This window comes from Cygnus olor, chromosome 3 (assembly GCF_009769625.2).
Source record: "Cygnus olor isolate bCygOlo1 chromosome 3, bCygOlo1.pri.v2, whole genome shotgun sequence".
In the NCBI taxonomy this organism is placed as follows: Eukaryota; Metazoa; Chordata; class Aves; order Anseriformes; family Anatidae; genus Cygnus; species Cygnus olor.
The window spans coordinates 59,344,684-59,367,354 of NC_049171.1; the positions used below are offsets into that span (position 1 = coordinate 59,344,684).

Genomic DNA, 22,671 nt, shown 5'->3' on the forward strand with positions numbered 1-22,671 from the left:
ACAGGCAGAACTGTCAGGTAAACAGATTTGCTCCCCAGTCATCAGGTGGGAAGATAATCCAGGTGTTTGGCATCTGAGTTCCATGCTCTGTCTACCATAACACACTAAGGTCTTAATTTAGGTGGAACCACGTGTAAGTAGGAATTACTCTGCATGGAGGTTAAATCAGGAGATCTTAAGAGGTCCCTTCCAACCTGTATTATTCTATGATTTTTATGGTACAGCTCATTAGCTCTTCACTGACATTTTTACCAGATTTCAGACTTCTAGATTTGACTTGAATCAGGAACCACTTCAATGCAGACACTTTAAAAAATTTTCTTTTCCTTAGCTGAAAAAGAAATTTTAACCAGTGAAACACTTAAATGTAATTAAGCATGTTGCATGGATTATTATGACAGGGGTTGAACACTAAGGTGATCAGCTGGCCTGTTTTAAAGGCACCACGTGATGCCTGAGGAACCCATTGCACTTTCTAATGCAATACTGGGCTTGGCAGAGTAAGCCTGGCCCTGCCCTCCATTCAAAATGTAGAAGAGTAATACGCTACATTTGATTCACTATTAATAGAACAAGTAACCACAAATCATTTAGCTTATCCCCAGTGTATGTGTTTCTTGACAAATAAAACACAGCACTTGAGTTTTACTTAGTGCAAAGCAAAGCCCCTTAGGAAATATATAAGGTCATAGTGAAGATTAAATGAAATGCCAAGCCATTTATATAAAAAATATAAATACTTTATTTTCAACTAAAAAGGTGCAAACATGTAACTTTTGGTCACACTTCTCAACAAATGAACTGTCCAAAAAGAGCCATAGTCAAAGACAGAAACAAATGCTCAAGTGGAAAGACTGATTAGCTACAGAAGAGCTCTTCTTCTTAAAGCCACTTGTTCAATAAAATGGAGGCAAATGCATTTTGCCCAACAGATGAGTGCTTTTTAAGGATACAGACACCAAAGACACCAAGTCCTACACTCTCCCTCTTTATCTCAATACACCATTTCGCCCCATCTGAATGATTTCCACTAGAGTATCTATTTCATGCTTTGAATGCATTGTCAGACAAGCTTTAGATCCTACCTATCTTGTTCCAAAAAAGAAGGCTATCACTGAAATTTCAAAGCATTAAACAAAGGCACAAAACTTTAAATTAATTTAGATAACTGTACAAATATATATACACAGTATTTACAATATTAATAAAAAGTAGCTTGTTACAGGTAAATTAACTGCCACAAGCTGTCCAGTCTAATAGACATGATTCTGATTCTTGTTGACCAAGCCATATGAATCAGAGTGTCAGAGCTGAAACATTATTGTCCTGACTAACAGAACACCTTCTGCTTAGCACTTTGCTGGGTGAGGGTTTGCATTCCAGCTGTTGCTGTCACTAAAACCAATGTCAGCAAACATGCTAATGGTCTCCTCCTCAATTGCACTACCAGATGAAAAATACTGTACCACATTAAGGGAACATTTGCTTGAATCTGCTTTTCCTGCACATTTCCCTTAACCCCTTCACACCACCTCATGAACAGCATGTTCTGAAGCTGTGTCTTGCTGTGGTCCCACTGTCCGTTTTACCTTCTTCTTCAAACCACCGTTTGGGGTCAGTAGACAAATTGTCTTAGGTCACATGGAGCAGTTTGTTGAAATTAAAAAAACTGATTTAAATACCTTGTGCTATTGAATCATGTTTACAAAATGAGATGCAAATCAGTTCAAGTTGAGAATCTAGTTAGCGTCTCCTTCTGGCTTTATGCCATGTCTCCATACATCTTCCTGTAGTACAGAGACTCGAAGATGTCGTTGTCTCCAGGGCAATTGTAGTGGCACGCGCAGGTCTTGATGAACATCATTTTCCTTTTCATGATCTCCCCATCAGGGCACTTGAACTCCACGGGGAGGGTGGCTGTTCTGTGGGGTGTGCAGCAGCGCCCGTCAGTGCAGACACCACAGAACTTAGCTCTGTAGGTCTTCACGCTGGTGCAGCCAGACAGCTCAAACTTGATGGGTTTGGAGATTTTGGGGGTGCGAATGCACTTTTTGCCTTTCTGTTGGGATATAAGTGAATACAACATGTTTAGAAGGTAGGCTTTGATGTAGCACTAAGCTTAAATGTTAAAAGCAGGCAGATGCACGAATCCTTACAATGCTTTCAACAGGAGAAAGTGTTTACATAGCATCACAATAATGTGTGAAAGAGAATTATAAGGGCATTTAACCGCAAAATATTCACTACTGGGGCAAAACTCAAACTTCATGATGAGCCACTTGAAACTTACTACTGAAACTTACTACCTATCAGAATGCCATGTTCTTTGGTGAGATTTTTTTTTTTGCCAGCTGATGAAAGCATCCTAGTAGATCATACATTAAAGCTAAGACTCTTTACCTTGATATTCTCCTCCAGGTCCACTTCACAAGGTCTGACCATGCAGAGCCTGCTCTGTTTCTCCAGTCTGCAGAAGGCATTATCGTTGGTGACCCTGGTTGAGATGCCCATGCCACAGGTCTTGGAGCAGGCACTCCATTCAGTGGTCTGTACCAGGCAGTTGGCACGCATCATGGTCGGGTCCGGACCGTAAGTGTCTTCCAGTCTGTACGCTGCAGGGGACAGACAACCAGGATGAGACCACCATCCGAGTTTGTGCCCTGCTAGATGCTTTGTCCCCTTCTCAGGGAAATTTCAGTAACCATGCTTATTTGCAGGGCAACCCCACTCACTGCTGCCCTCCGGCTGCTGGGGCAGCCCCACATCAACCCACCCTGCTACACCTGACCCCAAGCAGGCATCCCTCTCCCCTTAGCCCACCACCCACAGAGGGACCCCTACTCACCAGCAAGAGCAGGTCCCACAGCAGTCTGCTCCTTGGGCTCGTCACAGACCCACTCCTCGCAGCACTTGCCGGGGAGCTTCACCCTCCGCGGGAAGGGGCAGTCGGGGCTGGGCAGGCGCACGTCCATGCTGCAGAGGGGCACGCAGCCCACCGCCCCGTCCAGGCAGGTGCACTGGTACTTGCAGCTGCTCTGGAAGGACTCCCCGCTCCGGTACACCATGCCGCCGAAGACACACGGGGCGCCGTCCCGAGCTGCGGGGGCAGGAGGCAGAGAAGGGTCAGGCTCAGCCCCGGCCGCCGGGACCCCCGGTCCCCGTCCCCCGTCCCCGGCGCCGGTCCCCACTCACCGGTGCAGACGCCGATCCTGCGGTTGGCGGGGGAGCCGAAGTCGCAGAAGAGCCCCTTGTGGTGGTCGCAGGGGTCGCGCTCGGTGCACAGCTCGCCCAGCTGCTTGGCGCACACCCGGCAGCAGCCGCAGCCGTCGAGCACCAGGGAGACTCCGGCGGGGCAGCTGGGGCCGGGCCCGGCCCCGCACTGGCACTGCCCGCTGCACTCCTGCCCGCGGGCCTCGTCCTGCGGCGGCGGCGGGGGGAGAGAAGGAGACAGCGACCGTCAGCGCCACCGACGCCGTGCCCGGGCCGGCCGGGGCAGCAGCGGCGGGCGGCGGCGGCACTTACCGGGCCGAGGAGGGCGACGAGGAGGAGGAGGACGGCGGCGAGGCTGGACGGGGACATCCTGAGGCGGCTGCGAGGCGAGGTCCCGGCAGGGCGCTTCCCTTCAGCGGGGCTGGTGCGGGCGGTGTCTGAGCTGCGCGGCTCGGCTCGGCTCTGCTGCTCGGTGCTCGGTGCTCCGTTAGCCGCCGGGACAGTGGCTGCGTGACTGCGGAGCCCGGCGGCGGGCGCCCCTTTATAGGCGGCGGCGGCGCGGCCCCGCCAATGGGCTGAATGGGGCCGCGCACCAGCAGCCGCATTCCCCGCATTCCTGCGCGCCGCGCCGCCCGCCCCGCCCCGGAGCGGCCCTGACCCCTGGCTCCCGCATTCCTCCGCCTCCCCCCGTTCCGCCCCCTTTTTCCCTTTTTTTTTTTTAGGGAAAAAAAAAAAAATCGCCGTGTTTTCCTCCCGCCGCGGCCCGCCCCGCGCCCGGCCGGTTGCTAGGGGCGGCCCGGGAATGCTTCGCCCCCCCCTCCCCAGGCCCTCGCCGGCCGGTGCCCGCCGCCCGTCCCGGCGTATTCCGAGCGTTTTGTTACGACCAAAAAAGGTATAATTACCCCGCGGGGTGTATAAATTGACTCTGTGTCCTCCTGAATCATACCGAATATTTGTAATGTGTTCCTTTCCTAATAGATGCTCTCTATGAATAGAGAGAGTGCCTATTTACTCTGAAATATTTGGCACAACGGAGCGAGTCTGGAGCATGGAAGAAGTGGCTATTATTTTCCCGCTGCCTGTGTGCAGCTGTCATCCCTGAGCAACACAGTCTTAGCACAGCCCCGCTTCCGAAGCTCCGTGTCAGACCGTCCTGGGAGGACAACCAGGCGTGCCACCGCGCCTACCCGAAACCCCAGCACCGTGCCTTGGATCTGACCGAACCCCAAACCTACGTGTTGTGGTTTGGATTAAATCATTGCAGATAACTGTTAGGCTTTGCATTTTCTTTTATTTATTTATTTATTCATAGGCGAGAAGGATGGTTCTTCCCCCCACTCCCCGTGTACCATTTGAATATTCAGTGATGTCACGTTGTTTGACCTCCGCTTTGGCACGAGGAATGCCTGCGTTTTGACTCTTGACCTGCAGAAGTATGTTAGCATTTAACGAGAGAGATTGCCTTCGTGCATCTTGTTAGGCAAATTGGAATCTGGTGGGTGTCTTAAAAGACAGCATCTTCTGCGTGTAGTCATTCTCCCGCTGCCGTATCCCTTCCTCTTTCCATTCCTCTGTACACATGCGTGCTCATATCCACGCTATGACACTGCAATATGTATTCACAGGATTCTTGAGGGAAAAAGATACATTTTCATGTAAAGCCCCAGTAGGATATATTATACTGTAAAACTGTCTTTATATTCTGCCAGGCCTGTACTTTGGCTGCTAAAGTCATTTGGATGTCATTCCGTCTACTTGAAGTTCTCCATTAAAAGAAATGAGATTGGCTCTGAAAGAGAAGAAGTCCCAGAGGAACGGTTATGGTAAATAATATATGTTCTCAAACATGAGGCCGCCTGAAATCTCTATTTACTTGAAGGACTCCAATGGCCTCAGTGCTGGGTAAATAATATGTGTACCAAACTATGTATGACATGCATACCAAAATGCAAATGTAACCAGGTAAACAGAATGCCTTTTTTAAATGCCTAAATATGGTAGGAGAACATCGGAGAGAGAGAGGCTCTAGACATGTTTTATAACTTTCCATGTAAGAGGTTTTTTCAGAGAATCAATTTTATTAAACAAAACCCGAGAATCTCACCAACAGAAAAAGTCTGTTTAAAAGTAACAAACCACCAGAAAGCCAGGAAATCCAAAATTAAAGGATAAATCTGTCCTAAGTCCTCACACTGCGGGCCAAGTACAGCAAGCCCCATCCACTTGCTGCCCTGAACAAAAAGACTTACACAGGCATTTGGACCTCAGAACTAGTCCTTGCACAGACTTGAATCGGGAGTTAGCCCCCTGAGTTACAAGTTGTGCCAGCCAGTGAAGTGGGATAGGGATCAGTGCTCTTCAGGTTTGCCGTTTTGTCATTTTTGGCTTCTGTGCTGTTAAATGTGACTCACCATCTGCCATGGGGCGAAGGGACCCTGGAGGTAAGGGTGGTTCTTTCAGAGGCTAAGCTGTCGTTAGCTTGTCCTCTCTGGTGACACTGTGCCACGAGCTGGAGAAGAACATCTTGGCATTGAGGCATAAAATGGTTGAAATGCACTCATTTTGACTTCCATGCAGGTGTTTATACAGCACATGCTTTTAAGATAGTATATTTTTTCTGCTGAAAATAGGAATTCACTATACTGGCCTTGCAGACTTGTTTACACAGCTATATACGGTATGCGTGTGTCTACATCAGCTTCGGTTGGTGCAGTTCCTTTGGTGAAGTCTTGTAAAATGTACAGGTGTGGATATGCTAAAAACCTCTCTTGTGTTTTTCCTTCTTTTTTTTTTTTTTTTTCCTCCTTCCCCCCAAAAAGTCACTTGATCGGGTATCAGACATACTGAAAACCTGGCAAGACTACAGGAAAGTGGCTAGACTTGGAGTGTTTGTGTACTTAAAGAAAGAATCTTGCACATTTTCAACTTTCAGTCACAGATATTTTTTTATAAGAGCAATTGGAGGTCTGAGCCAGCCCTCAAAGCGGAAATCAAAAGCTCCAGAGAAACATACCCGAGGAATGTGAACGGGATCCAAGAACCATACGCAATGCACATACAGTACTGTCAGTCTTATAGGAAGTCTGGCCATATATGGACACCTGGACCCTGGGCTGTTTATCATCACCGCGGGCTTGTAGCTGGCTTCGGACCCTTCCTGGCTTGCCTCGGCTTTAGTGTGCCAATTAGTTCCTTTCCCAAAATGCTCACCAGGATATTTCTTAAGCATCATAACAAATATATCTCAAAATCCAGAGAGGTCTCATTAAAGTTACGTTCACAGGCTTTCGCTTAAAATGCAGGTTCCGAGCAATGCTTGCTCTGCTAGCTCAGAAGTAGGCACAAAATAAAAATAAAGAGATTTATTCTGTCGTGAATGTGGTTGCCTGGTATTTATCTTTCTTAGAAGTCATCTGCTGACTTATTCTATGTATCTGTAGGCATAGAGAGTGCTTCTAAAGCAGACTGCTTGCTGCACTTTTACTCGTCCTTCTCTGGAGGCATGTGTGCACTCGTGAATCAACAAAGGCAGAGGAAAACAGAAAACCTCATTTCCCAGGAGGTGTCAAGCCAGTTATCCACGTCGTGCTGTTGTTTTACTGTGTCAGTGAGTCACGTGGCTCAACTCTTCTGCGCTGGAGCAACAACGGTTCACTTCAGCTAACCTTGCCAGTGATATTTTATTTGCTAATAGTCATTAGCTCTTCTCCAGGGTGAAGCGGAAGGAGAAGGCTGGGCGGTGCGCTGGATAGAGGGCATAAGGCCTGTGGAAATGTTCACTGCTGAACTTGTGGACCTAGTCCAGGTTCCTCGAGATACTAGGTCAGATTCTCTGCAAGTGTCAAGCGGGTCGTTTCATTGAGTGCACTGTTGGCCATCAAAATATCTGCACTTGAGAAGTCCAAGTCCATCGAGCTAAGCCTACTCAGCAGTATGAGTAAAGCAAATCCATCCAATGTAATTCCCGTTAGCAGATCCAAGTTCTCTTGCTTTCTGTAATCATTGTCCTTAAAACTTATGTTCTTTATGTTCGAACTTGTAATGCTTTATTGCTTCTAGAGTCACTGGGAACGTTGCTTTCAGCTCTTGGCTTCATTCTTAAAAAGTAACTGGAGTGTTTCACAAATGTGTGTGGTCTTAAAGCAGCAACGTGGTTACTGGAAGTAGAATAATCAAAATGAGTATTCAAAGCACACGTAAAACTATTTGTATGAAAGAGAGATTCTAAGGAGCATGAAGCCAAGGGTCTTTTACCTACCAAACCTTAGGTACAGTATATCTGAATGTATTCTGACAAATTTGCCCTGGATCTTTTCAGTGCTATAGGGAGCAGCATTCACTACGTTGTGCGGAGTTTGGCTGTGTCCTACGTTTCTGTGGGGAAGCTCAGGGCCCTTTCCACAGCTTGCAAGAGACAGTCAAGAGAGAAGAGGCTTTCAGTTGTCTGTTCCTCAGTTTTGACTGAGGTTCACAACCTCTTTCAGCAGTAAGTCAAACTGGGACTGAAGTGAGTCACCTGCCACTCCTTTGACAATTGTCCTATAAATGGTTAACAGAGTTCATAAAAAATGAGTGGTGCTGGATGGAGAGGAAACGTGTTTGGGGACCTGATTCAGGACATTCACCAGAAGTCCTTTGAAGTCCCTCTCTTAGAGGAACCACATGGAAAAGAGTTGGAGGAAGACTTCCTTCAACTCCGTCATGGCTTACATGAGAAGGAGTGAATCAGATCTCCTTATTTTAAAATGCATGTGATCTTATTTTCATTTTTTTTTCACCTTGCTTCTCTCAGGAACTGTCAGTGTAAATTTTGAGGTTTTGCCTTTTGTTTTCCCCAAGCTGGGAAACATCAATGTTTAGTTAAGGCTTGACCAGATTAAGGACTTTAATTAACAAATGCTGTTTACTCTGCAGTAGACTATGGGAGCTGTTAATTTATGTTGTAGCTGCTGTGGAAAATTAGAGTCCTGTGGAGAATCCTGTGGGATACATTTGTCCACATTGTGTGATGGGGTAGGGCCAATATTTATACATTCAGGGATGATGAATAGAATGGACCATTTTCCTTGGGGAGAAAGAGAGATATCACTGTCTGTGAAATTTGCCTCCTTTTTGCTGCAACCTGAGTTAACTGACCTTGGTATGGTGTAACATGGGCTTTTCTGTTTGCACAGGCCTTCCTGAGGTGGTAGACAGATTGGATTATTGCACAGGTCTGCAAAGCCCCTGGAGAACTTGATAAGCGTGCTGCATCAGCTGACCTATGACTTCAACATACTAACATATTATTTTAGGGAGTGCTTGATTTTCAGGAAAATGGCTCCCCATGGTTCAGCTGCCAGCTTGGCTGGCTGTTTTTTCAGCAAGTGATCTGTGGTATGTGAACTGTGTAAATACATCTGTACACTGACGCAGACGGGGAAACTAGGATGTAACCTACAACAGCCAAGGTGGCTTCCTTATTGACCTGCGGATGTGTGTGAAATTTGGCAACCACCAGACCAGGTCTGAAAACCATCCTACAATGCTGATCTCTCTGGTGTCTGTGGGAAATTCTCTGTTAGACCATTTTTCACGCAGAGACGAGAAGAGCAGATACTCGAAGAAATGTGCGTTGTCAGGGAAGTGGGGACATTTCTAAGATATTTCAATTTCCTGCAGGAACTAGTCGAGGAAACTGAGTTGTGCAGTGGTCCCAGGTCTAAGGCTTACAGATGTGTTGCAGCAAACATCTTGGTGATGAGTGGCTTTTAAGTAATAAGCATGAAGTTGTAAAAGTGGTAGGACTTACACCAATGGCAAGTGTTTCTGAGCATATTACTCTGTGTACAACATTTTTATTAAAGAGTTTTAAATAGAAATCAAGGTTAGGTTTTTACTGTACCTAGGTGTTTGTTTTGACCAGTTTGGACAGTGGGGTCTCTATGAAGTTTGAGTCTATGAAGTTATTTGTGGTGCATTTCTTGTGAGGAAGTTACCCTTGATGGATCTTGTGGAAAAGTCTGACCTTAATAGCATGGTAAATCTTTATGATTATTTAGCATTCAGTTATGACATAGGATGAAAAGACAGTTCATCAGTTGCCTTTTTTCATTACCTAAGATTTGCAAGGTATTTGGAAATCCTAAAACGGTCCTAACCGATGTTCATCTCTTGAGTTAGGAACTTTGTAATACAAAATTTTCAGGTGAGTTTTGAAAGCAGATAACTACTAGTCACATCTTTTTCTTTCTCCTCATGTCATTCATAAGATACAGGGGGCTGAATTTCAAATTCCCTAGGAACAGCTTTCTTATTTTACAATCTTAATCTAGTGAGACTGTGCCTAGGCCTTCACATAACTTTTTTTCTTCATAAATGATTTACAAAGTGTGATGATACAGTACATGGCTTCGGAGGTGTGCTTTGTATTTCTTTTTTTTTGCCATCAAGCTGCCACAGGGGGGAGTAGAAGGTTGGAAAGGACCATGCTGCCCAAGAAGTCACTGATACAAGGCAAGTGCTGTACACCAAGTGAATACCATAGACAGTCCGGTGCGTGGAGAAGAATTGGTGCAAAAGGAGAATGTATGTGCTGGGAATTAAAGGTTTTGTTGGAGGAAGGAGCTGGAAGGTTTGTGCAGCGGGGGCGAGCTGAATGGTTCACCATGTCGCAAAACAACACTGTTTTTCTTATTCGCTGCGACCAGCTTTTCTATCCAGATGTGAGGGGAATGGGACTGAATTGTTTCTCTGACTCAGAAGGGAAGATGACATGTGGGAGTTGTACAGGGCTTGCAAACACCCTGTCAGTCTGACAAAAGGCTTTTCCCACGATAAGCTATTTGCTAATGAAGAAAAAATGCTCGGCAGAGGCAAAGCATCTCTGCAAGGCAGAGGAGAGAGTGAGGACTTTGCAACTTGATGGGAAAGGGTTGTTCTTGTGGGAACACTAGGGCTGGTGAAGTCCACTTGCCCTATGTAAAACAGGAGCAGCCGGAAGCTGGCCTCTGGGAGGTATGTTCTTACACCTTGGGCCTGGTGCGGGGCCACCCTCTAGTGCTGTGTCCAGGACCCTCAGGCACACAGACACGGTCTGGAGTGGCAAAGGGTGAGCAGGGCTGAAGGGAAAGGTGCATGCCTGTGTTTATGTGGGAAGGGCTGGGGGACGGAGAAGGAAGCGGAGAATGTGGTGTGCGAAGAGAGCAGCGAGAGTGAACTGGCCAAGGATGAGGTGGGCTTGGCAGCTTCCTTCCCACCACCACCACCACAGCGTTTTACCACCATGAAACAGTGTTCGGGTCTGTTAACCCATGGGGGAACTCATTTGCCAGAAAAAGAGATGTGTCTGTGGTGAATTCTGTGTGCTTCTGTCCTGAGCCCTTTTGGATGCAAGTCTCCCTTTTAACTTGCCCCTCTGAACTCAGGAACAGGCTGATCTGTATTGGGGAGCTATATCATTGAACAACTTAGTCAACATTTTTACTTTTTTTTTTTTAATGGTGAAAGAATGAAGTAATTTTCAGGAACTACTTATGGATCAGGAAAACAACTGAAAGGAATAGATCAGGCACATTTTCTTTTATGAAATCCTCCAGATCTGAGTGTACAGATCCATAATGAGATAGACTAAGTAAGGAAGAAGGAAGAATTAAAGGAAAAATGCAAAAAAAAGACATTTATGTTTTCCTAACCTATCATGAGAAATAACAAAAAATGGTGTGTACTCCTTCCTAAATGTGTTATGTTAAAAATGCAGAGGAAAGATGGTGAGCAGGTCTTCCTTTTCATTTTAATGGCAAAGTAGATATGAAAGTAGAAAATTCTTTGGGTGAAATTTTTCTGTGTTTTCTGTATGGCTGTGATTCTAGGATTGATGAACTGTCATTAAAAAGAACCTGGGAGAAATCCACATTCTTTGTTTAAAATATATTGATAAATTCAGTGCCTGTTCCACAACCTTGTCCACAGACTAACATACACACACAAAAAAGAGAATTAATGGTTTGGTTTCCAAGTAAGACACAAGGAATTTGTTTATGCTGTTGGGAGGTAACGTATCAAGGTTTCAATGGAAGTATGTTAAGTATATTCAGAGTCTTACGGAATGCAAGGTCGGTTTTATTCGTCAATAAATATCTAAAGTAACAAGAACATTTATACATTTGGCAAACTTGTTCTTAAACCTCAGGTTCTGGACTATTCTTAGGGACAGTTGTAGTAAGTTCAAGAGTTAACTGGAGACAAAACTGCAAATGGAAAAAGCTGAAATCAAATAAATTCAGAGCAACTTTGAATTTGTCCCTTAGTTCCAGTTATGCATGAGTACTAGAAGGAAATCAAGTCAGAAACATACTGAAAGTTGTGCCACCGTTTATTGCACTCATCGGGGCTCTTCAAATCATAAAAACCTGGAGAACACAGACCTGAGTTAGTGTCACAGTGTCACATGTAAATTTACCCGCACTACTGTCCCACTCTTCCGAAAGCACTTTCAGCTTATGTTGTCAAATCTTTTCTTCTAGAACATTTGCTAGTCGGCCTTGATGTGCGAGCATATAAAAGAAGATAATAAAAAGGAAGGCATCTAACAATGTAAAAATCCTAGGCACAGGTGTCCTGGTTTCAGTTAGGACAGAATTAATTTTCCTCCTAGTAGCTGGTAGGGTGCTATGTTTTGGATTAGGATGAGAAGAGTGCTGATAACATGCTGATGTTTTAATTGTTGCAGAGCAGTGCTTACACCAAGCCAAGGACTTTTCAGCTTCTCGCTCTGTCCTACTAGTGAGCAGGCTAGGGATGCAGCAGGAGCTGGGAGGGGACAGACCCAGGACAGCTGACCCAAACTGGTCAAAGGGGTATTCCATACCATCTGACATCATGCTAAACGATATATAGGGGTGGCTGGCCGGGATGGGGGGGCTGGCTGCTCAGGGATAGGCTGGGCGTCGGTCAGCGGGTGGTGAGCAATTGCATTGTGCATCACTTGTTTCGTACACATTATTAGTAGTAATACTATCATCATCATTATTATTATTATTATTGTTATTATTATTTTCCTGTCTTAATAAACTGTCTTTATCTCAACTCACAGGCTTCACTTTCCCGTTTCTCTCCCCTATCCCAGAGAGGGTGGGGGGAGGGTGAGCGAACGGCTGTGTGGTGTTTAGCTGCTGGCCGGGTTAAACCACAACAACAAGTTAGAGTGTTTTTGCTATGTGCCATGTCAAGATGCTCATTCTGGACATGGTGCATGTTCCTTAACATCTGAAAAATGAATACATGTACAAAGACAAAAACAACAGCAAAACCAGCATTATGTGGTTAGTGATTCCATAACCCTTTCTGTGGCTTTTCAGTTTTCACTGTTTTATTCTTTTCAGGAAAAAAAATAAAAATATTTTGAAGTTTGAGGGAAATTACAGCAATCCATTTTGACAGTTTAAGACATCCAACACTTTGGCTAGATGTGTTAGCTCTTCTATTTCTACTCTTCCTTACAGTTTAACCCTTGGATAGGATGAATGGACAGCACAGTTGCTGTAATTTGTATTGTTATTTGTAATGCAACCAAATCATTCTTTTAGTTGAAAAGGTGTAGATACATGTTTCTGGTGCTGTAGGTCACAGGTTTGTTCCTGCAGAGAATACACTGTACATTATGTTCAGAGCTGACACATAAAAGACTTCTGACATTTGAAAAAGGTTATTTTGCTATGATACAATTCCAGCAATAAAACCACATATGCTGTGTTTCAAGCCAAATTAGTTGATGAATGGATGTCTGATTTTTGTTTCTTGAAGGCCAGTCTGAATAAATCCTGCCAGTTATGTTATTACTCAGAAATTGTCATGCTTCTCCTGCAAACCAACACAAAGCAGTAAATTCTCATCACTTAATTATTAAAAAAATAAGTAAATTAGAACAGAATGAATAAAAACCAAGGTAACAAAAAGTTCTGTCCACAGATATTTATCAAGAAAGCCAATCTGGAACATAGCTGTGAGGCTTAGAGCATATTTGGTACTTCAAGACTAAATGAACCAATGTGCTAGAGTTTTGTGGAGAACTAAGATGAGAATAACAGGGAAGGTGGAGAGAAGAAAACTCCAAAAGGTTAAGGCAGTACAGCTCCCATAATTTATGTGATATGGGACCACAGCGTTGATGATGGGAAACTTTTCTCATGGACAAATGTGAATATAGACACAAGCTCTGCGATGCTCTTGACTAGAGACTGTTTTTCCTTGGAAGGAAGTTTTGAATCAGGAGTGCAGACAGTAGATACCAGCTTGTTGCTGTGATGACACAATCTTTTTATGCTGTTGTCTTTAAAAAGTTTCTGGTTTAGCTGTCAGCCATCATTTAAAAAAAAAGTCTGAGTTCCCCAGCTTTGGACATATGAAGTACACAGGCATATAACATTGCTCCACAACTGGAATGACAGCTAAGTTTCTTTAAAGAGATAGATAATTTTAAGCTTTATATGTGAAAATTACAACTGTAAGCACTCCTGACTTTAAAAGTGCTGGACGAATATTCGTCAAACTTAACCTGAGTCCTGGCTTACTCTACTAAACAGCACAGAAACAAAATTTGTAACATTTAGCTATTTTTGAGTTGTGAGCATGACCTTCGTGGTTATAGTATTTAGCAGAAAGTGCCTTGTCCCACCCCCACATAAGTAATTGTTTTCATCTTGCTCAGAGATTCAGTTTCAGGGGGTGACCAAATATGAACAAGCTTCAACCCAAAGGAATTACTATCAGGAAATGACAATCCATGAAGTGAGTAAGTGTGGGGCTGAGATAATCATTAAACATATACAACCAGTCCCAGCTATAAATAGCTTCATCAGACTGGCCATAGGACAGTGGTCACATTCCTCCTGACCAACTGTAAAATGTCGTCACCGGCACATGAGAGGTAAAATTTTCTTCCCTACGTCTCTACGCTCTCCATCTTGCAAAGCATTCACTGACTTTCACATGATTTACGTATCAAATCCCTGTTCATTTTAGCAACTTTCTCTTTTTCCTGGCCATCGTTTTCTCATTCCAAATGCATTTTGACTCTCAGTCCTTTTTACCGCCTTTCCCCATTTCACTTGGGTCATCAGTAAGTTGCCTTCTCTGAAACTCTTATTCCTCACAGCCTTCAGCTTGGGGTCCCATAAATCTCCTTTGCAGTCTCCAGAGTAACGCTCCAGTCTTTTGTAGGTGACTTCCTTGAGCTGTTTCTGAATACGGTTTGATATACTTCTGCTAGCCAAAGGGCTAGCAGGGTTTTCATGGGAAATGTGGAAAGCTTTTCAATGGGCCATCAAGGGGTCTTACAGATTTGTTCAGCCTGTACAGTAGCATGGACAATTCTGTTAAGATCCCTGCTTTCCAAGCTGGAAAGGTCACTGTGTTTCTTGGGAATATTTTTGGAGATGTTTCTGTGGTTTGTCAGAGCTAAAAATAAGCTATGATCAACACACTTAAAAATTATGACAGGTTTTTTTTTTTCAAGAGTATAAAAGGCAATCAGATGTTTTCCTCTTAGGGAACGAGTCAGAACTACAGTCAGGCCACGAAAATCCCTTTCAAATCTCTATGTCAAACCTTTGGTGTTTTTTTTTTTTTTTTTTTTTTAAATACCTCTTCATCTGTCTTATGCAGGTCATACAGCCTCTCATTTTCTCAACTGACAGGAAAAGTCACCAGAAACATCTGTAGTCTTTTCTCCTTAAATTTCTAGGGCAATTGGAAAGCTTTCATCAAAGTTTGTTTTCATTAGAAAGAGGCATTCTGATGAAATTGACCATGGGCATCACTTGTATTAATTTTGTTGTAAAATGAAGATTACAAAAAGTTTGTAATTCTTTCTTTTAACATGTTAATGTTCCTTTCTGATTTTGGAAGGGAAAAACATTGGGGTAGTATATTTTGAAATTCAGTTTGTATCAATAACCCACTGGTCTTGATTGGCATGAAAAAATACCTCTTTTTTTTTTTTTTTTTTCACTTTGAGGGACTTTTTTGATCTTTGCCATTTTAAGTGGGGCTGGAAGAGACGTTTGGAATACCAGTATTTTTCAAGAAGCAGAAAAACCATTTTGTGGCCCACATTAGAGAACACTTAAAAATATTTCATGTTTCATTTTAAGTCATTAAAGCCTATTGTGTAAAAGCAAATTTGGTAACAGTTTTACTGTTTTCTGTCACTGTAGTTGTTTCTAAAACAAGTCCCAGTGTTGTGAATGATTGGACTACAAGGCCTCTTATTAAGTAGTTCAAAGGCTCAGTTTTGGATGACAGACCTGTAGTAGTAATCTATCACTGATGACTTCTGTGGAGACCTTCAGCAATCAGTACGTGTCTTCTGTGCTCTTCCTTGAGTCCTGCGCTTGAATATATACTGTATTTGGGAGTGTTGGCTCAAGCTTCATTGCTTTGAATGAAGTGGTCCTTGTATGTAGGACTTAATCATTGCTGGGGCTAGAGAGGGAGTTGCAGAGATACAGCACAAAAAGGCCTGAATTTGCTGAGAGACAACTGGGAGAACTGAAGATACCAAGCCATTCTCTGATAACACTCGCACACTAGGGCCTTTCCTCCCTTCACAGCTACTTGGATATTTCCTGTTTACAAAGTTTCATCTTAGTGGCCCTGCACAGAACAATTCTCCACAGTAGTTGTAGTTGGATTTCTGCCATGACTCCTCAAGGATCTCAAGGAAGGGTGACAAGCTAGGGACATTTTGAGAGGGCTAAAATGGGTGGTGTTGCAGGTGCCTGGAGTCTGAGAGCTGGTGCAGGTTATTCCTTCAGGGATTTTCCTGCCTTTCACAACAAAGGGCTGTAGCATTCAGTGCCTGTCGGTGTTACCAGCACTTCTTCTTTCAGAATCACAGCTTTGCAGATGGCCACAGGGAAGAACTGATGTAGGAGCCTTACCTGCTGTATCTACCACCTCCCAAGTGCATAGGTTAGAAAAGTCATCCTTGCATTTAAAAAAGCAAAGAGGTAACATGACCTCTCTTTCTGTGTATCAATTTGAACCCCATCCTATTTTAAACCCCATCTTCATCAGTGAGTCTTATCTAACACTGGCAGAAAACACAGGATGTTGCTTCTCATCAGGACATAGCCTGCATTTAGTTTTCTTTCAAGTGGCGCAATAAAATATGAGAATAGGCTTCGGCTTCCCACGTTTTAATTCTTCTTTTTTAATCCCTGTTTTCATTTTCAAAACTATTTGGATCCAAGAGACATTTTTTTCTTTCCACTTCTGATTTGCTTGTTGGAGCACTGCCTTCTCACCCTATTTGGATGTTAAGAGGCTCTCTATTTTTCCATTTCTGGAATAGCCATTCACGACGCAGTGTTTCTTGTGCAAACCCTCAGAATTTACAGTGTGTTTATTGGTCTCTCACCAACTGCAATTTCTCTCTTGTAATATTTTGTTTCAAAGTTTCTTTCAGATACTGTCATAGAGATTTTGTTCACAAAGTAATTCTGTTGTAAGCTTAGGAGCTAAGTGACTGTGTTCCTACAGGATCTAACTCATCAGAGAGTTAAAATATGAGGGATTTATGTAATTTGTTGAACTGGTAAAATTAAGACATAATTGAGAGGGTTGTACAATTTTAATAGTAAACTAGTGTGCAAAAGATACTGGTTGTGCAAAGTGTTGCAGGAATGAACAGTAAAACACAGCCCAAGCGTTGAAGAGACCACACTCAAGTCCTGATTTTGGCAGTTGTGCTGCACAGATTAAGGGAATGTTTGTGTAAAAGAGCTTGTAAACTCTGGGAAAATAAGGGAGAACAAGTAACTCAGGGATGGATATTTCATCAGAGTGCAGGTAAATTGGTTTGACTGTGGGGAGTTTCAGCTGAAAGGAGAATGGAGCTGAAGCACGAGGGCCCATTGCTGTTCTGCCTGGTTCCAAAGCCTGTTGGTACAGGGAAATGCTAATGGACATCACAAAGCCTTTGGCTTTTTCCTGTTTTATAGCTGTGGGAGTTGAAGTGTGGAAGGAGATTGCAGAAGCCAATAGAAAGCTGGGATGGACTTCATGTATGTGAAGGAGGTCCAAGCCATTGAAGAATGCAATGGTGCAGGACCAGTGGGTGGGAAACAGTATTTCCAGTCAATAAAATGAAAAATCTGCCAAATCTGACTAGCAGTGAAACTGCATTTCTCTGTCTTCCGTTGAATTGGACAGTTTTGGGTTAGGTACTTTTTGGAGGCTGGCTCAGAAAGGAAAATGGCATCTATCCTTTGGTTTGAGTGCTACCCTTGAAGCCTAATGAACTGGCTCAATAAATGAGTATAATAATATTGGTTTAGACAACTTAGTTTTAAGCCTAGGCATGAAATGGTTCTTTGCTGAAAATCAGGAATGTCTGGGAATCTTTCTTTTCCTGCTGTGGTCCTTGATGAGTTTTGTCCAGGATGTCATAGGAAATGTGAGCTCCAGATATATCATGAGACAGCCTGTTTTATGTGGCAGCTGCCTGTTTCAGAAGGAAACGTTGGAGATAGCTGAACGTGCATGCCGGCTTTGGGATGCTCATCAGCACTAATTCCAAACTTTCTTTTGAGTTGTTGATTGCTGATTATCACTGTGAAGCAACACAAACACGATAGCTTTAGCCACTAAAAATTATCCCTCTTCCTCTCTCACGGTCTCTCTCATTTTCTTCGGACTAGAATTTTGTAAACAGCCAGATGGAGTTTTGTTTCCAGAGATCTCACAAACCAGATTTTGGTCCCAACTAGCTATTTCAGGCCAACTTAGATTCTATTGAAGGATGGATTTATAAGGAAAATGTTGACAGATCCTGGCCTCTTGTATTGCTGGTGGGAGCCACGATAATAATAATGATTTCTTTTAATACTCTTCCATCAAATGTTCAAAGCAGGAGTTTTTTTCTTTTGGTTCAAACATCAAAAATGTGGATAGTGTTTTTTTTTTTTTTTTTCCTTCTCTAAACTTGGACAACTTCTGTGTTTCTACCATTTCTGTGGGAATGCAATACACCCTTTTCCAATTTTATTAAAAACCACTTTTTTGGCTAGAGTGTGTGCCATTGCAAGCACTTTCATGATGTCTCATATTTCTTGTTCTAGGAAGCTGGAGTCTGCCTCTTTCGTTTCTACAGGACTTCCTTGCTGTGCAAAGTATACATCAGAACTGTGGTTTTCCTCTCAGGATGCCTTCAAGTTGTTTGCCTTCTTAACCCAGACATCTTAAGCATTTCCAAGGAATTAAATTACTATCCCGTGACAGTAAGGTTTTACTGATGCTTATGTTGCGTGTTGTCCCAAAACAGAACTGATGTTAGAGATAGTTTGAGTGTGCTCTGACATCTGGAAAAAGTTATACTGAAGCCTGGCTGCAGTTCAGTTCTTTACCTTTTAGGACAAGCCTCTTGCATTTGATCTGGGCTGGAAATTCTCAAAATAAGCTTTGGAGATGTTTTGATGTGCATGTGTAGAGAAGGATGTAAGAGAAAATGCAAGAGGATCTCATCTGAATTCTGCTGAGTGGCAAAGAAGGCATCTAATGTCGGTGGAGAGGTTAAGTAGGCTTGTCAGTGTGAGGTAGTAGTCACATCTTTGAATGTGTATCCATATTCTGTAGGCAAACAATTTGTTGACTGCCTGAAGGGAAGACTGAGGGAAGGTTTGTACTGGCTCCTGATACCCCACACACAGCACGAAAGCGCTTCCCAGGGAAGGAGCTAGCTTTTCTCTGAGCAGAAGGGGAAAAGCTGCTTACAGTCCTCTCAGCCTTGCTTCAGAGTTTATGGAAAGTGTTGGCCTTGCTTGCTTACCTCTCACAAGTGGAAACAGGCCGGCCATCTGTGGGAGCGGTCTTATTTAGTGGAAACTGCCTCACGTAAGAAGAGGGGGCTGGTCCCACAAAGGTGTGGGTTTGTTGACATCTGCTCTCTTTCTGTGTGATTGGAGGGTGCTTGGAAGGTGTGGTCTCATCTGCATCATGCCTCCACCGCCTTTGGCTCAGCCAAATTCAGCCCTGCCTGAGGCTGTAAAAGGAAGGGACTGCTGCAAGCAGAGTAAAAACGACCATGTGAAAAAAAAATTTACTCTTTTCCTCCTCTGTTTCTTCAGTGTATGCATTCCTGCTGGTATGTACCTGAAAAGAGATGGCCACATTCCTGGGGAGAGGGCTTTGGGTCTGTGTAGGTATGTGTATGTGTGTTCCTCTGGGCGTACGTGTTTGCAATGCCAATGCCAGTGTAACAGTTTTTGTGCTGCTCTGGGGCTTGGAGGGTGCCAGAGCTGTTTTTGAAGAAAGGCAAGAAAAGGAAGTTCTTATTTATTGTAAATGGTTCCTTTTTAATTATTATTATTTTTTTTTCAATTATTTTTAAGATGCATATACAGCTTTTCAAAGGTGCTGCTGACAGCTGTGGAAGAAGGCCTGTCTTTATTCAGCATGTGCCACATTTCATGTAGTCCTTTGGGCCAGAGCAGCCCCAGCATAAACACGGTGGCAGCACTGTGCAGAGTCTCTGACCTGGGATGGAAGGCTGCAGTACAGGACATGCAGGGCAGTCATGCATTGGCTATGTGATATGCATTGGCTGTGCAATGATCTGTCCCATCCTCGCCATGCAGATAAGGTATATTTAACTGTAGGGGTTACTGCATCTTATGGTCAGGAAGCAAATCAGTTGTTACTGGCCCCTTTCAGATGTTACTGGCCTCTACCTGCACTAACTTTGGGGTGCAAATATCTTTTTGTTAGAAATCAGACTGTGGGAACTACTTGCATGTGAATTGCAAGGCATCCAAAAGCTTTCAAGCCACTGCTGACTTGGTTAGATTGAATTTTCTGTGACCGTGCTAGTCTTTCCCCATTTTTCTTCTTCCAGACATGATTGATGAGGCACAATCTTGATGAATTACAAGCCATAAGAAAGGCAGAAGGCAGAAGTGGTACTGTGTGCTGATGTTTGTTTGTTTGCTTCTTTGTTTTCATGAAAGGATATAAAGTGTCTTGAATCTGCAATAGTTTGGCAATTGGTCCAGGTGCATGTACGTGAGCACTAATGTTATTTTCAGAGAGAACAGAAGTACCATGTGATTTTGGCTCAGGGTGGAAGATGAAAGGAGGGCCCCTTTGGACGTGAAACTCTGGTTGGCGGCTGCATTTGGATGCTGGAGGAGCTGCCACCAGCACGCCGGGCTGGCTGCCCCTGGCATGGCTGGGATTACTTTGCTGCTACATGCCGTTGCTCAGCGCAAGAACAAGGCGCTTACAAGAAGGTGGCTTTGTGTGGCGATGTGCAGGTCACAGTTCCCTTTCTCTAACGCTATTCACTGCTGCCTCTGCTGCCTCTGTTTATACTCTTCTAGCTCATGATAAACATCGGGGCATGACAGCCTAAAGATAATAACATTTTAAAGTTCAGATACCTCTGAACGCCTCTGCAAACATCTGGCAAAAAGCCACTTCTCTTTTACCCACAAAAGCTTGGTGAAACTAGAAGTCTGGCTATCTAGCACACTCTGGTTTAGGAGATGAAAGTTAATAAAATATTTCCTCTCTTTTCTGTAACCAGGGCAAGCAGAAGTGCACAAAAATGGTTGCCTGCTAGTCCGCTGCAGGGGGAAAATAGCCTGGCATTGCGTCACTGGAGTGCAGACAGGCAGGAGAGCCAGAAGATTTGTCGTCAGGAACCCTCGCACGTACTCTGGGGCGGCAGCTCAAGTTTTTAAGTTACACGTACGTATTGCACAACTTCTGAAGACAAGAAGTCCTCCAGATGATGCAAGCTGAGTGAGTGATATGTTCTGAGGATGCCAGTGTAAATTTATCCTTTTACACCTGAGGAGCTGCCTGGTTTAAGCTGCCATCTCAGAAGCTGTGTGAGTTAGCCCACACTGTGTGCTGTGCTGTTCTGTTTGCCCAGAGCCAGGCGAGGCTGTCTGAATAAGGCTTGTGAATCTCTACAGTGCCCTGCATTCACGGCTGAGACTGCAGCAAGAGCCATATGCCTCATTTTTAAAATTGGCCTGGGTTCCAAAACACAAGGGTGCTTTATAAAATTTTTTGGCTTCCTGATCTTCTTGAACTTTCTTCCTCAGACCTAGCTTCCCTCCTTCATCCCCACCATTGCACCCAAACAAATACTCTGGTTAGACCTACGTGGGCAAGTGAGGGTGCCTGCCCCAGTGGCAGCTCTCATGAGCAGAGCAGCCCTTCCACCTCCTCTGAATGGTATGACAGTCCCTGGCTAATGCACATGCACCAGAATTGTGTTTCTCCTGTCAGAGGAAAAGATGTCAAGCTTATAACTGAAGGAAAAAGCTATCTAAAGGAGATAAGAGTATAAGAGATGTTACTGCAGTTCTATATTTGAAATCAGTTACGTATGTGTGTGGTAACCCAAATGATGGGCGGACTGCACTTTCCCATTACCATAATTACATTTCCTTTCATAGCTAGGGTTGGGGACACATCCAGACATTACAGAACACATCAGTAGATTTAGTGTGGCTTACTCAGTCTCCATTTATCAGACTATGTCCCAATTATGTCACATTTAGGAAGCAGAATAATTTTCTGGTTATAGCACACAAAATTTGTGGCATACTAATCCTAGTCATCCTACTGTATGACCTTGGAGAAGTTGTTTTACTTCTCTTTGATGGTAAAAAAAATTAGCTCGCCTCTTGGATGGATTTTAGTACCGTGCCAAGTTAAAAAAAAGTCTGAATCTAAAGTTAGCCTTCTAAATCCATATTTAGGGGCTAAATGGGGTGATTTGTTTTCCACAACCCTGAGCACCCAGCAGCTGTCTCCCACTGAGGCCAGCTGGAGATTTTGGGTGTTCATCAGTCTGAAACTTGAAGCAAAAGAAGAGCAAAGGCAGCTGCTTGTGTGCACGTGAAGAGAAGCTCACTTATGTGGTGTGAGGCAGGAGCAGCAGTTTGTCTTTACTGGTTGGTTGTCACAGTGACGGTGGTGGGGAGATGCAGGTGGGATTAATCTCACTATTTTTGCAGTCTAGAAGTGGGATATCTGCCTCAGGCTGGTTGTTCACAATCCCTTTAGAGGATCCCTTGGTTCAGTGGCTGCAGAACAGCTCTCAGTGGAGGCAGATGAGAATTCCCCAATGTGTCATTCTGTCCACCTATCTGGTCACAGGATGAGTTGTCCTCCAGAGATGGTCAGCCCTGCCCACTGAGTGCAGAGTTCCATATATGCTGAGACTGCTTGCTCAGACTCTGCTGACTGTAAAGGCAGTGGGTGACTTATAGGGCATTAGGTAAGTCCATGTGTGTTGCAGAGCTTTTCATAGCTGCAGAGAACGGTGAAACCCTACCACAAGCCTGAGAAGGTTGGTTGTGAAAGTTATGATCAAGTGAAAGCAGGGAGAAATACTTGAGACTTGCAAGGAAAAAGAAATACAAACCTGACTGTAATCAATGAAAACCTTTTCCGTATTGATGGGAT

At 43.9% G+C, this 22,671-nt stretch overlaps 1 protein-coding gene and 1 long non-coding RNA gene across 2 annotated transcripts; one reads left to right on the top strand and one right to left on the bottom strand.

Moving 5' to 3' along the window:
* Positions 1–722: 722 nt before the first annotated feature.
* CCN2 (cellular communication network factor 2) lies at positions 723–3,844 on the bottom strand. The gene is made up of 5 exons (XM_040551095.1): positions 3,523–3,844; positions 3,193–3,418; positions 2,846–3,097; positions 2,401–2,612; positions 723–2,059 (listed from the first exon to the last, which is right to left on the bottom strand). Exons 1-5 carry the CDS (start codon positions 3,577–3,579, stop codon positions 1,763–1,765), a joined length of 1,044 nt encoding a protein of 347 aa, XP_040407029.1. The 5' UTR covers positions 3,580–3,844; the 3' UTR covers positions 723–1,762.
* Positions 3,845–3,954: 110 nt separating this feature from the next.
* Positions 3,955–4,475, top strand: LOC121067059. Its single transcript, XR_005818081.1, has 2 exons — positions 3,955–4,102; positions 4,189–4,475. It is a non-coding gene; the product is annotated as an uncharacterized LOC121067059 (long non-coding RNA).
* The last annotated feature ends 18,196 nt before the right edge of the window (positions 4,476–22,671 follow it).

Excerpts from the sequence above, each read along its gene's own strand:
- CCN2 (XM_040551095.1), bottom strand. The coding sequence starts at position 3,579 with ATGTCCCCGTCCAGCCTCGCCGCCGTCCTCCTCCTCCTCGTCGCCCTC. Across the intron at positions 3,419-3,522 it reads TCGTCGCCCTCCTCGGCCCG|GACGAGGCCCGCGGGCAGGA; the intron begins GTAAGTGCCGCC and ends CCGCCGCCGCAG. Across the intron at positions 2,060-2,400 it reads ACCTGGAGGAGAATATCAAG|AAAGGCAAAAAGTGCATTCG; the intron begins GTAAAGAGTCTT and ends ATATCCCAACAG.